The following is a 14,542-nucleotide window of genomic DNA, read 5'->3' as shown; positions in this document are numbered from 1 at the left end:
AGGAATTATAGAAAAATGGCCTCAGTACATTTAGGTATTTATTTAAACTTTTCATAAAACTTACCAAACATTTAGTCTCTTGAAATTTAAAAAGGTTTTAATTGGCCCTATTTTATATCAATTTGCTTGATATTGTGACTGATGTAGAAAAGAGTAAAAACACAACTTGAAAAATGTGGGTGTGACAGTATGAACAGTAGGAGCATATGTGTGTCTGGCAGCCAAAGAGGTTGCACCCAGTTGATGTCATGGCTCTTCAAGCTGATTTGCTAAGCAGTGGTCACAGCCAGTGATACATCATACATTTGTTACACATACTTAACGATCATTGCAATGAGCGTCCAAATCGCTCAACAGATGGGAATAACTGCCAGGGCAATTGTTTTTGGACAAATTTTGCTATAATTATCTAAAATTGGGTACTGCATCATACTAATGTAGTTTAATGGAAAATAAAAAAAAATCCCTTATATCTCATTCAGAAACAAAAGATGGCATACAAGGAGAACACATACATCTTTTCACATATACTGTATACCTGCTTTATTGTTCTTTATTAAACCAACAGCAGCTGAAACAAAACTCTTCCAGTCTTCTTTTCTAATAAACTCCCAGCCTGTGCACTTCAGCTGTCTTGATGAAACCGGCATGATTTTCAGAACAGCCAGCTGCAATTACGCAGTCGTATCGGGGACATTATGCACAGCAGCATAATCATGAGACAAATGGGACCCACTGCTGGACTGAAAGAGTCTTAGCTTCCCATCCAAGGTCCCAGTTAGCAGCTAAAAGAAACAGAAAAAGAATGACATCACTTGCTTTAACTCTTGTGGATGAACTTTCCCAGCAAACGTGTCACACATCACCCTCCTTTTTACAACCCACTACTTAGAGAGCCGAGTTACGTAACAGAACACCTGCTTCCTTTAAGACGATACACACCACTGAGGTCAGGAACTTTTCTGTGTTTCCCAAAGAGATTTTCGATTTTCCATGCCGTCCATTTATCACTTAAGAATATGATACTGCTGCTAGATCTAAACTTAGATAACTCGGTTTAATCACTTAAAACGATTGGGGTTCCTTTCAGTGCTAGTCATGGTGAGTCAACTGTTTACAGATTAATAAGCACCCACACATCAATAAACTGACATCCGTCTGAACATTTTACTGCCCAAACAGCAAGCTATCACAAAGACAATCAGCTCTCAACTATATGGAAAGTTAACTTTTTTTTCATCTTTTTCCCTCAACCTGTGTAACCTGTGATGACGATATGAACACCAACTTCTTTAACAAATTGCAACCTAAACAATTTGGGCCGAATTCTTTATGGTGACTTCAGAGTTTTAGGTGTACAAAAAGTATCTTTTAAAGTATTAATTGCAATTTATTTTTTACATGAGGAGTGTTAGAAAACAGCTATTTGCCAAGCAGTAATAAATAGAAACACATTTAGTCAAATAATAGGCCAACTTTTTTCCTTTTTTTCCTCTACATATAAAGCTATTTTATGTCAGAAGAAATAAGCTTTTACCAGCATCCAGATGCCTTTGCTGGGAAAGGGAATTACAATCGCTAAGGTCTGAGGATGACTCAAAGATAATAAACTGGAGTGGATTTAGTCTGCCTTGGATGGGTTAAAGTTGCAGCCTCTTTCCTAAAGACACACCAAGGAGTTCTAGATCTATGTGCAGGCAAAAGATGATGATTTTGTGAAAAGACACCCAAGTCAGCACTGCTGTTGAAGTGAAAAAACAAGCAAACAAAAAAAAACTAAGGAGTTTCATTACTCACTTCGACATCTTTTCTATCTTTAAATCTGTCTTCTTCTTCTTCTCTGCTGCAGTTAACTTAATTAACAACTTCAAGCTGTCTGGGTTCTGCTTCTTTGGAACTAAAGAGCGTTCAGAAATTGGCTTTACTGGCAACCACAGCCCTCTTTATAAACTGGTATCCAAAACCATGATCACCTGGTTATTACACGCATGTAAACATACTGTCCCACAGCTGTAATTAATGACCTTTTTGTTTTCATAAAAGTCAGTATCAACTGTGTATTTCTTTTCTATTTTAATTTACACTCACAGAAAATATCTGTGATGCAACTCATCCAATATCTGCATCCTTCAGTCTTCATTGTGTTTAGACTAAAATAAATAGATTGGAACGGATCAGGGTTTTGCTTGACCTTCTGGGTCAGAAGTCAGGACTTGTTGCAAACTGATTTACTGTAGACAAACAAAGTGTTGTCACTGGGGAGCCAAAGCAAGTAAGTTATTGAAGTTTCAGCTCTCACAAGTCTGTTGTCTGTTTTAAGGATTTATTTGCAGTGTCAGATGTCTTTATGGATTTCATTTTAGGTTTTACACAGGCACATTTTTTAAGTTTTGCCCTATAACAATATCAGAGATTGTATGCCACACATGTGAGAATCTCTGAAGTTAGCTGCATCTTATTGATCATTTTCTGTTGATTTATTTTCATATATCATAGTATTATTCCCAGCCATTCAGGAATTCTAAGTAAAATCACATTGATAATTTGCATTTTGCATTGTGCACATTAAATGATGTAAATTAGTGTCAGTTAAGACACTTTAATACCATGGATAGCAAACTACAATTCAACAGTTCCCAGAAAGAATAAATATGACAATTAAAAATGCAGCGAAGATTAGATCTTAGATGGATATGTCTCAGATTTTGGCATGCTGGATGACAAAATGTGTCCATTTGCAGAAAAGCTGCAGCTGTGATAATATGGAGAGCAATGTGTTTTCCCTCCCAAACAAGATCATTCACCAGGTTATAACACAAACTTCATTAATGTCAGCACACCAAGATCCGTACTGAACATGCTGAAAGGAAAAAGGAAGACAGATATGGTAAATGGGGAAAGAAGCATCAACTTTGGTCTTCTCTGCCTACATCATCAAAGAAGCAGTAAAAGAAACACACAGTCTGTTGCTGCTGCTGACAAATTGGTGGCAACAAATGCTGACAGATTTTTTTTAAAGCTACTACAAATCTTAACAGAGGAAATTATGTAGGCACACATGTAAGACAAACATTGCTTCAATGTCTTTGCTCCGAATGAGCCTTGGACAATACTCTAAGAAACGTTAGAAGATCCTTGGGAAAAAAAACAAAAAACAAAAAAACAAATACAAAACAATTAAATATCTAATTTAATAGTTTATACTTTGGTGGAAGACTAGTCCTGTTGGGATCTCCTGCACTGTAAAGCAAGTTTAATCTAATTGAAGTTAGCTAATTAGATTTGAAACTGATGTGTATAATCAGTGAACCCAGAGTTTTACCTTAAATTTTCATTATGCTCAAATTTAGAGGTAAAAGAAAGTGTTCCTGTTTAGAAGCATATACAGCTTTTGCTTTAATGAGTTTTATATATTAAAAAACATTTTTATTTGTTTTTTCTTCAGGGGGGGGTTAGATAAGACACTGAAATTCTGTCCAGCATATTTGAAAGTTTTGAAATTTAAAAATACCTATTGCTAATTGGTAGCTTCCTGTTCCAGCTATGTTGAACAGAAGCCAGTGTCGTCTCAGTTCTGTCCATATCTCACTCTGATGAGACATTTTGGAGCAGAGAGCAGATTTCACCTCTGTGTTTGCTTTCTGGCCCTTAACAGCATGAAGAGTGTTTTATCTGGAGGTGAAAAGGCTTCAAGACAGAATATCACATAATGTGCAGAGAAAGTCAATCGATCCCCAGTTAACTTAAATGGTCAGAATTAAAAATCCTACCATGTCAAAATGTTATTTTTTCTGGAATCTTTTATTCAAACTATATTTTCCTCAAACTATTGAGTTAAATAATCCAGTGATATAATCCAAAGAATGTTTAGGTTTCTGCGTTTATTAGGTGTGACTTTCATTACACGGTGTGAATTACTGCTGTATGTGCAGTGTATGTAGATGAAGAGATGGAAAGGAACAACTGTAACTGCCAAGATAGTTAAGTATCTCAGCGAGACAGTTAAGTTGGTTCACAGCATAAATCATGTTGGTTTTACAAGAAAGGCTTGAAAAACAGAAAAGGGATATATCTTTGGGAGCATATTGATGGGCCAGAATGCCATTGTGGCAACTGAAAAAAGACAACAAAAAAGAAATTTTAACTTTGTAATACCTTATTAAGGAAGTAAAAGGGTCAATTTATACTGTAGCCATGATCGTTTCCTAAAACTATATGTAAGTAGTTTTGGCACCTAAACTTCACCAACAGTGAACAAAGATAAACAGATTTAGAATGAAAGCAAATCTAAAACTAGGAAAGCACTTGGAGAGTGCAGCCCTCTGCAAAACAGTTCATTTCCACCATGTTATTGTTCTACATTCATTTTCTATGTTTACACTATGGGTGTAAACACAGAATATGAATGTTGCTGAAAACAAGCCACAGACCATGTAGCAGATATATTGCCTCTAGGTCCTCCATCTTGTGTTTGTCCCGTCGTTTTTTGTTTTTCTTTTGTTTAATTTTTTTGTTGCGCACAATACTGACGACACAGTGATTTCACACAAACCCCGTCCATTTTAGAGCTGGTTCTAAATTGTAATGGAAAACAAACAGGACCAAGCTGAGACGAGTTGAAGTGAGTTAAGTTGAGACAAGCTGATACTAATAGAAAAGATTCCTAGATCCATCCATAATGAATCCACAGTGTCTTGGTTACATGGTGGTGTTTGTTGCATTTTTATACCTTAATTTGTTCTTTTGCAGGGATAAAAATTGCAAAAAGCATCAATTTCTCCCTGTTCTAGATCATAGTTTCTGGAATTTTGCTGAGATCCAGATTTACCTTTGATATGTTGTGAAACCTGTTAGGAACTTCTGTATTTTTTGGCCAAGCACCCTGACCATTTACTGTGGTGTTATATGCATATACATTAAAAATTGACCTCACAATTATAAACAATCCTTCATAAAAAAAAAAAAAACCTGGATCCAGATGGTGATCTGGATCACTCCCAAAATGTAATGGAATCTAAGTTCGACCAAAACCCATTCTCGAAAATGAAAAAAAAAATTAAAAAAAATTATGAAACTCTGTATAGTAGTTTTTGTGTGAAGTTGCTAACATAAAAAAGCAAACAAACCCTGGCAAAAACATAACCTCTACCATCCCATTAGCAGTAGGTAATAACAACCCCACAGAAATGTATCAATCTTTAAGTAGTGGTGGTGTGGTGGTTAGCACTGCGGCCTCACAGCAAGAAGGTTTGAACAGTGGCCTTACTCTCTGTGTATGCCTGGGTTGTCTCCAGGTACTCTGGCTTCCTTCCACCCACAAGGCTTGCATGTTAGATTAATTGATTACTTATCGCATGCAAGTTGCTTTGGGTAAAAACATCTGCCAAATGACTGTAGTAGTGAGTGATTACATAATTCGGTTCCTGTAATAGACTAGTGACCTGTCCAGGGTGTACCCTCTCTCTTACCTAGCAGCTTCTGGGATCAACATTAAACTAAATAAGCAATATGGATTGATGAAGGATTTGATATGAGACCAGCTTGCCACGGAGTTTAAATTCAAACTAGCATATTTTAAGATATTATTCTTTTCTCCTTGAATTCTTTTATGTACTGCTGAATCCTATCTTAATAAAGCAATATTCTTAGATACTTTGTGTTTTTTTTTTAATCTCCCATTTCTTTTGTCAGAATTCTTAAACTGTTTTGCCTGAAGTTTGTTTCTTGTATTCATGTACTGCTTTTCAAGTCAACATAAAAAAAACACAGTTGTGGAAATCTACATACAGACAAAACTCTTACAACAATACTTTTGCTGAAATTTTCATAGTTGCACATTTAACTGTAAATCCCACACAGGGACGCTTGCAAAATGTTACAGACGCATGCCATTTGAAATCCCACAAGATTTTACAAGACAACAAAGTGAGGTGACCATAAAAGCAGGGACTTCCCCTCTACAGACTAAAGTATTGGAAGGAACCTGAGGGGATGTACCCCCAGAGGCCAATCTGCCTGCTTGATGGTCTTTTAAGTATTAGGATGGAAAACATAGGGGAAAAAAGAGTGGAAAATATGCATTATTATCTGTCTGTGTCTGACATGAGAAAGTTCTCACAGTTTTCACAAATATGGAGAACATCTGGACACAAATGTGGCTTCACAGTAAGGTGAGCATAGGTTGGGGACAATTTTGCCAGGATCTTAAAAGATAAAGGGCTTTGGGAAATACGGTGTAGCATTTTCCAGGGCTTCCTGAACTTTAAATAATTTTTACATGTGTCTTTTTTGGCCAAAAGAAGAAGATAAAGATGGACATTCAAGCAGCAATTCCTGCTAGACATTCGATAAACGATATCAGACTTTACAGGGCTGAGACAGGCACAGAAGAGCAGCAAAAATAATCTGCTTCTTTAGCAAAGACCAAGTGCTGAATATTCAGATATTAAAGCTCTTGTTATACATTAGTCTTAAATTTGTTCATAAACTAAAGTCTAACATGGTTGGAAACAGGGTTAACCCATGAGGGCATGCTTTTTTCAAGATAAGTTTGAATCAATAGTTTCTAGTTTGCATACCCTCCAGTTCTTTTTACAGGCATATGTGAAGTTTACTATTTCTCTTAGCAAGATCCTGTCATTTGACATAACAGGAGACACAAATCCTAGATGACATCATGACATTATTATACATATACAGTTTTAGATGAGAAACAATCAGCTCTTAGATACTGTAAAAAGGTTTTTAGTATTTTTACAAATGTGACAGGATTTAATGAATATGCTAAGATGTGTAGAAAAATACATATGTTATAGAAATTTTTACCTTGATTAACACAAATAGTTCAAATTATTAAACTGTGATCTTTGTTATTAAATAGAAAAGTTCAGGTATCTGTGCAAACATTGCTTTATATTTTTGAGCATTTGCTTTAATCTTTTGTATAATTTTTTAACCTTAATACAGGGTGCAGACAAAGTGATGTGGAGCAGGAATCTTCTGACTGATGAAGTGTGTCTTCAAAACCTGCAGGGTGTCTGTAGCCAGCAAATGGCTGTCGGCCAAAGTTTCCACTTTCAGTCTTGGAAACATGAATGTACTATTGTTGTGCTGCAAACTTTATCTGAATGGTTTCTTGGATCAAAAGTATGGTCAACACGTCTCAGGAGACGTTCTGCAGAAGTTGTGCTATTTCTGTGTAGTTTTGCATGTTTCTAATGCAAATCTATTTTGCCATGAAAGATGCCAATAAAGCCATTGATGAACATTTTTTGGGGGAATTATTATGAGTGTTCTGGAGGTTTTACTGGACATTGAAGGATGCTTCTACAAAAATAGCAGTAGAATTTGTTTCTACAACAAAAAAACGTTTTTTTTCTTTAGCAAAACTGCACATATTTTCCAAATTTCAACACATATTGAGCTTTTTTTTCCCCAACTTTGAAACTCAACCTATCCACCACTGTCAGACAGTTGTGGCAGTGGACCAGCAAAGTACAATATGCCTTGTAATACAATGAACCTTGTAATACAACGAACAGGTAAAATTAAGACAGTGCATTCTTTTAAAGAAATGTATAGATGAATCTGGCAGCTATAGTCTGTCCTAATTATCTTGTGTCTGCTACATCTGCCAATAGTGGCATGGATAACTGGACTGGCGATGTTAGACAGTGCTGCACAGTTACTGATAACTACTACTGGTCTCTTTACTAGTGATTTTGAAGTTGTTCTGTGTTTTTAATATTATTTAAGCATCAGTGGATTCATGCAAACTATGCTTTATCTTACAGAAACTGCATTGAATAACTGATAATCCACATATAAACACAATCAGCTTCAAACCTTTTCAAAGGTTGTTAATATTCTGTTTTGTGAAATATTTGGCACACGTTTTTCCAGATTTCCATGACATTGTTATCAAAGCAGTACAGTTCTGTTCTCTTATACTGACATGTAAGGAAATGCCACCACAGCTTTGTTGAACCATAATCTATACTATACAGAAGTCCATGATGTGCTAAGCGTATTCACTGTGGCTGTTCGACTAAAATGTGTCTGTAAAGTTTCTGATGCATTCCAACTACCCTGAACTACAGGTAGCTCTGCTATGTGACCTCAGCCTCAGAGGATGTCATTCCTTCCTATCAAACACTATTGAGCCAGAAGACATGTTACAAATCTTTCTATGTCACACTCTACACTATCTGTGCTCAAATGCAGTTATTTAGACACTTAGAATGAAACCCTACTCTAAAGTGAAATAATAGTAAAATATACATCTGTTTCTTAAAACTGTGACAGGAAAACTATTATGTTTTGGTTCAAGATGTGGAAAAAAACATCAACATAACCAAATGAAGCCAGGAAAAAATATATATATTTAAGTAGCTGGTACAGCTTGTTGTGTGCAGCATTAAATGAGCATACTAGAAAAACTCAAGAGTGGAGAAAGTAGGTCAAATTTAGGGTTGTTGAAGTACTGAATGTGCTCATAAGATAAAATGGGAAATTTGGCTGAAATGTATGAAAAAAAGACAAATACGTAGAAAGATTCTTACTTCTGGTGTGGCAGGGTTGAAAGCTACGCTGAGCACTGTGTCTGAGTGTCTCTGAAGTTTGTGGAGGTAGTTGCTGCTGCGGATGTCATACACATAGACCTGAAATCAATGATATGAACAAAAGCATGAGCTGTAACAACACAATGTACAGATATAGGAAATAAAGAAACAGTAAAAAGATTGGTGTATGTTATATTAAATACACAAAAATATTTAGCGGGAACAAGTTTTTCCTAACAACCACAAGCAGATTCGCTTTAGGAATGGCTTGGAATTCAAATTCCAGTTAACGTTTTATTTACTCAGCATTTTTCATGACACAAAGCAACACAAAGTGCTTTAAGCTATTTATGCATATTAAAATTAAATAAGCAATTTAAAAAATATTCCAGTTTCTCTTTCACACAGTTACACATGCATACACACACACACACACACACACACACACACACACACACACACACACACACACACACATGGGTGCACAGAGTGCAAGTGCAGCACAGGACCCCAGCCATCCAGACAGGGAGATAAGTGCAGCAGCAACTCTGCTCACCGAGAATGAGCCCCCGTGAGGAAAACAATATTTTAAATATTAAAAAGTTCAAACAAAGCTCAAATAGACCTGAAAACAATAACAAATAAAAGAAGTTTAAGAGATACAAAAAATAATGTACTAAAATGGGAAAAAGTAAAAAGGAGACTAAAACACAAACAAACAAACAAACAAAAAAAGCTACATGAAAACAATCTAGCAAACAAATAAATAAATGACTAAATCATAAAGGACTTAAGACAATTCACTTCAAGAGACAAATCTGTGCTTCCCTGTTTTCCAAGTTTGCACTCCATTGCACACATACAATGGTGTGGCTGGCCTGTGCAAAGCCATTACACTTACACATTTTGGATGAAATTTAAGTGCTTTCTAAAACTTTATAGACACCTGTCACTTTATTACAAACACTAAAGACATATTTAATTTCTCAAAGGCCACCAAGAGTTTGTAACTGGGTCCAGAGATCTGCTGGACTCTGGCTGTTGATGTTATCAGCATTCTTACACAGAACAGGCAAATACAGTCATGCAGTATTTGTACCAGTATCAATCAAATAACAGATTTAAAACAAAAAAGAAAAAAGAAAAGAAAAAAGGACAACAGACCTGCTGAAACACTCATACTGAATCTTGCTGCACAAATACCACCTAGCATACAGAGCATTTAATATATCGGAAATGACTAATAATCACAATGCAGCCTTACTAATTCAGGAGTTTGTTTTCTTCTGCTTTGAGGTTGTATAAGCCTTGTTAATGATCCATGAGGATGTTAAGTAGGTGTGGAGTTGACATTTGGCCTTGAGAGGATAACAAGACATGAGCACATTTCTTGTGCAGACATCTTTAAGAGACTAAAATGCATACTTGTGGATTTTAATATAAGCTTTAGATCAGTAGTTAAATCTATTGTTATTTTTATCAGAATTCAATCAGCTAGTTTCAAAACATGTGTGTTTGCTTCCATTCCATGAGCACAGATAAAAACAGATGTGTGGATGTTCGTTACCAGATGAAGGCTCGTCAGATTCCAGCAGCTGTTGTGTGTCATGTTTCTGTGAAAAAGGGTAGACTGACTTCTTTCTGAGGGATATCAAATGTGTGATGCCTAAAAGGGGATCAAACATTTGAAAGAATGAAACCTCTGCAAAATGCATCCATACAGCAGGTATCCCCTGATTTGTCAGTTTATAAACTATATGTAGCACCCAAAGAACAGAGTATGGCAAAAGAATCAAACTATGCTTTATGATAAAATTACTATCTTACAAATAATAAGTGTTGGATAAAATAAAAACACTGTGTTCAAGATGTATACATTTTAAGATTAACCATAGTGAAATCACATTCCATGAGGATTACTTCTGGCCTATGATTTTTGGAAAAAGTGTAATATGATCTTGGGAGTCTTTTTGGAGTGTTCGCATTCTTTTTTTTCCATGATTGCTTTTTGATATATTAGGACAAGTACAAATGTGTCTGGCTCATAGAAGTCTCAGGGCAGCCACAAATAAGTACGATTTACCTAACCACATATACTCTCCCTATTTCCAGGAAGCGTTGGAAATGTCCAATCTCAATAGAGATGCTCCAAGATGTCCATGCTGTGCTGAATCCCCACAATTAATAATAAGTAGCAGCAAGCATATATTATCCCGCTGCATTTGACAAACAAGAACACCAGGAGAAAAGAAAGATGGGTAAGAAGAAGGGAGGCTGTCTTCTGAAAATGTCCTGAAAAAAAGCGTGAGGTGTGGTCTGGAAAAGCAATTAAACAGCTCTGCTTTGCATGAATTTTGAATTTGATTTAGCTGGAAAAAGGCTTGAATCCAGATTAAACATATCTGAGACAAGCACGAACAGTCATCACCTTAAATGGAAGTAAAACTGATAAACCATGCTGCTGTCTTAGACCTTTACAAGTTTAGGTAACAATAGCTGGATGTTCTGTGGAGAAGTTCAGCAGCCGGATATTAAAAACCTGTGGTGCAACATAACAGAAATAAGAGAAAGTACCGGCATCCAGACAGGAAGCTTAAAGTCTGGAGCAGAAGGGAGATCTAAGGGGATGAGCATCAGAGGAAGCAAGAGTGGGGGGTGAGAGCAAATATGAAGGAGACCTTGGAGATATGAAGAAGTCAGACCTTTTGGGGGCTGAACATGCAAAAAATAATTTTAAAATCTACTTTAGACATCACAGAGGAACCGTGAAGTGGTTATTATGTGGTCAGTGAGTTTAGAATTACTCACTTTAGGACTTGAGTCAAAACAGTTTTTCCAAATCAGTTTACATGACAATGGGGGAAAAAAAACTTGCTCATTCTGTCTGGTCTATCCAACAAACCATAGGATGAAACATGAAGTACACCTTGGGCAGGTTCACCACAGATTCTAGCGTACAACTAAATTTAAAATATTAGGTCAAACAGTATTCCTCAGTACATTCACTATTCCTGCAGATCTTTGATGATGTCCCAGTTTTACCCCCACTTTTATTTAAATAAAAGTAATTTTAATTTAAAATCTCAAGCCACACATCAACAAAAGGATGAACCAATTTCTACTTCACAGTAAACCCTGTCATGCAGCTAGGTGTGGTAGGTTTGGCAATCGCCACAGATGAAAATCGGCAAACTTAGGGATCAGAATAAAGTTGGATATAGCTTTCAAGAGTGAGTCAAAAAAATACTTTGGATCATTTGAGCAAAGTTTCTGATGATCTAGATGAAAAAAATATTTGGTAAGGATGGATTACAGTCTATGCTAGAAAAAGAAAGCAATCAGTTTGAAGGATTGATTACCACTGATGTTGCTTTTCATCATCATCAGCACACATCATACTGTAGGTATGTGTGGACTGATTGTGTAATTATCTACAGCCTGAAATGAATAGACGAAAGACTCCACAATACAGATTTGAAATGGCATTTGGTTTCACTGATATATGAAAACCCAGCTGAAACTACAATGCAGTGGGCAACACATTTGTTATCATGCCCATATTTTTTCACAGTCTGTGCAGTGACTACATTTGCAGTTTCTTGAGATAGCCAAACGTAGTCTTTTAAATTGATTTAGTTTGGTTTTCGAAAGGCAGACTCAACATTATCTCCTTTTACTGCAAAAAAAGTTAAGGAACCGAAACTGATCAGTTCCATAGAACTTTAAACATTTCCAATTTTCCACATGCATTGAAATATTATTTGTAAATGATCATATATATCGCGAGCGGCTTTCATAGATCCCCCCTGTAAACAATAAATTGCATAGTAAATGTAATTTAACAAAGTGTTTGCCAGGAAGAATAAAACATACAGTGTTTAGGGAAACACAGAGAGCAACAACTTACACATTTATCCTCAGAGCCAGAAGCAATGTACCGGCCACAGGGTGAGATGGCTGAGGAGCATGGATGGCAACGATTCAAATGATTCTCATAGCGGCGCACACACCTGGTGAAGGGATGGACATAATGGCGAGATAATAATCAGTTTCATATATCTAGTCTCAATTCAATAATCATCATTTCTCACTTATGTCATAACTGTAAATGAAGGATGTGCATAATGTGTTTCAAAATTAAATAAGGTAGCTTACAAACAGCTTTTATTTCTGTACTAAGGGTGCCAAAGGACTGATATATAAAACAAGTGGTCTGAGACCCCCCACCCACCTGCTAAAACAAAAGGTTAGAGTCATATTTCACATGAATGCAGTCGTAAATATGATAATCTGGTGAAGAAGCAAAATATACAGCCCGGAGAGACAGTGATATTCCACTTTTACATTTTACAAACATCTGAAGTTGCAGAGGACAAGGAGTTGAGCATGACTCAAGTAAAACACAAAGAGGGGGTAGTAAATGATGAAAGGGTCCCTTGTGTAACATGTGTGCTGCTTTATTTAGTTTGCAACAGCATGTAATGTCTTTACAATGTCACCAATATGAGCTGGCATGTTGGCACAGAAGTACTTTGACAGGATCTGGTGAGAGCATGTCTTTGACCTTCACATGTTAATGTCATTAAGCTGAAGTAAAAGTAGGTCATATTAAAGGGAGACTATCAAGAAAAATTGATATCTACCCAGCACGAGTGACTCTGAACATTTACTGGAAATGTGGAAAAACAAGACATTTATAATATAGAAATGTTTCAGAGAAGAAGTTCAAATTAATGGCAATTCTTCTTGTTGATTTGTCATATTTAACATAATTATTTAGCCTCCTTTCTGATGTCTTATGTCTGTAAAGGTTGATGATATGCTTAGTGAATCCTTATGACTAATGGAAGTAAAGGCAATGACTTCCAAATGAAAATGGGTCATCATGACTCACAGCTAGAGCAGCCACTCCAACTAGAGTACCGCAGATAATAAGCACTGCGCGATAAGCCATGGTTTTGACTGTGGAGATGATGGAAAACAGAAAAATCTATGCAAGAGAGATGGTTAAATGTCTAACATAATATTCATTCACTTAAATTCACAGATACTGCACAATTTTTAGTGAACTTGTTTGCAAATCACCATCACATTCAAAGAAGTATACAACATAACTATCACAGGCTGTCACCATGATCCCCAAAAAAATCACTTCAACAGGTCAGAGTAAACTCTCTGGTTGTCGGGTCAGAATGTTGATCCTCTCCTTTCACTGCAGAAAGGGAGATGCCGACATGAGTTCCACAAAGACACATTCTCCGTGTTTCATGAGTGATGACTATCTGGAATTTTCCTGATGACTAACACAGACTGCATTAGAGGGTCTGATCCTCCTAAATGGGAGCCTATGTGGTTACTTAATCCACCTGGGTATTCAGTGTCAGTCATCAAGGAAATTAGCCGGCCAATCATAGCTCATTACTCGCTTCCAGTATAATTCCGCATATATAACAGCATCAGAGCAAATTGTGTGAAAACTATCATTTTCTGGTATTTTTCCCCCTATTACACAATCTAATAAAAATTCTGATGCATTTTTTCACAGAATCTATTGCTAGTAAAGCAATCCTCAAATGACACAAAGTTTACTTGATTTAAGTGGAATTCAACACTAAACTAAAGAGAAACAGATTACCATCTGTTCACCATCTTTAGGATCAGTATCTGAATGCATCTGCTAAATGCTTGTATGCAACTTGCAAAACTGGAGCAATACACACAATTTTGAAATATAAGTAGTAAGTGAAGGCTTGGACTTTAAACAAATAAACTCAAACCAGTCCAGTAGTTCTGCGTGTCTAATGAGAACAGTACTGCATGACTTGTATTGCACAATTCCAGCAATCATCATCAGCGTTTTTGGACAACAGCTGTCAATAAATGATCTACTTTATAAATGGCAATGACCTAACAAAACTACACTTATTTTCTACCTACAGTCAAACTTCCATGCAATTTAGAAAGAAGAAAAGGCTTCAAGT

The 14,542-nt window shown here is 36.3% G+C and overlaps 1 protein-coding gene across 1 annotated transcript in view; it reads right to left on the bottom strand.

The window, feature by feature from the left end:
- Positions 1 to 674: 674 nt before the first annotated feature.
- wdr27 (WD repeat domain 27) overlaps positions 675 to 14,542 on the bottom strand; it is a gene marked incomplete at both ends in the record, with an annotated part of 35,799 nt that continues 21,931 nt past the window's right edge. The window contains 3 exons of the mRNA XM_079248766.1: positions 675 to 785; positions 8,562 to 8,660; positions 12,469 to 12,571. Coding sequence (XP_079104892.1) covers positions 675 to 785; positions 8,562 to 8,660; positions 12,469 to 12,571 — 313 coding nt within the window. The remainder of the gene's footprint in view (positions 786 to 8,561; positions 8,661 to 12,468; positions 12,572 to 14,542) is intronic.

This window comes from Telmatherina bonti, assembly GCF_933228915.1.
Source record: "Telmatherina bonti genome assembly, chromosome: 11".
Classification (NCBI taxonomy): domain Eukaryota; kingdom Metazoa; phylum Chordata; class Actinopteri; order Atheriniformes; family Telmatherinidae; genus Telmatherina; species Telmatherina bonti.
The sequence above is the reverse complement of the archived record's forward strand: the minus strand, read 5'-3'. Positions and strand labels throughout refer to the sequence as shown.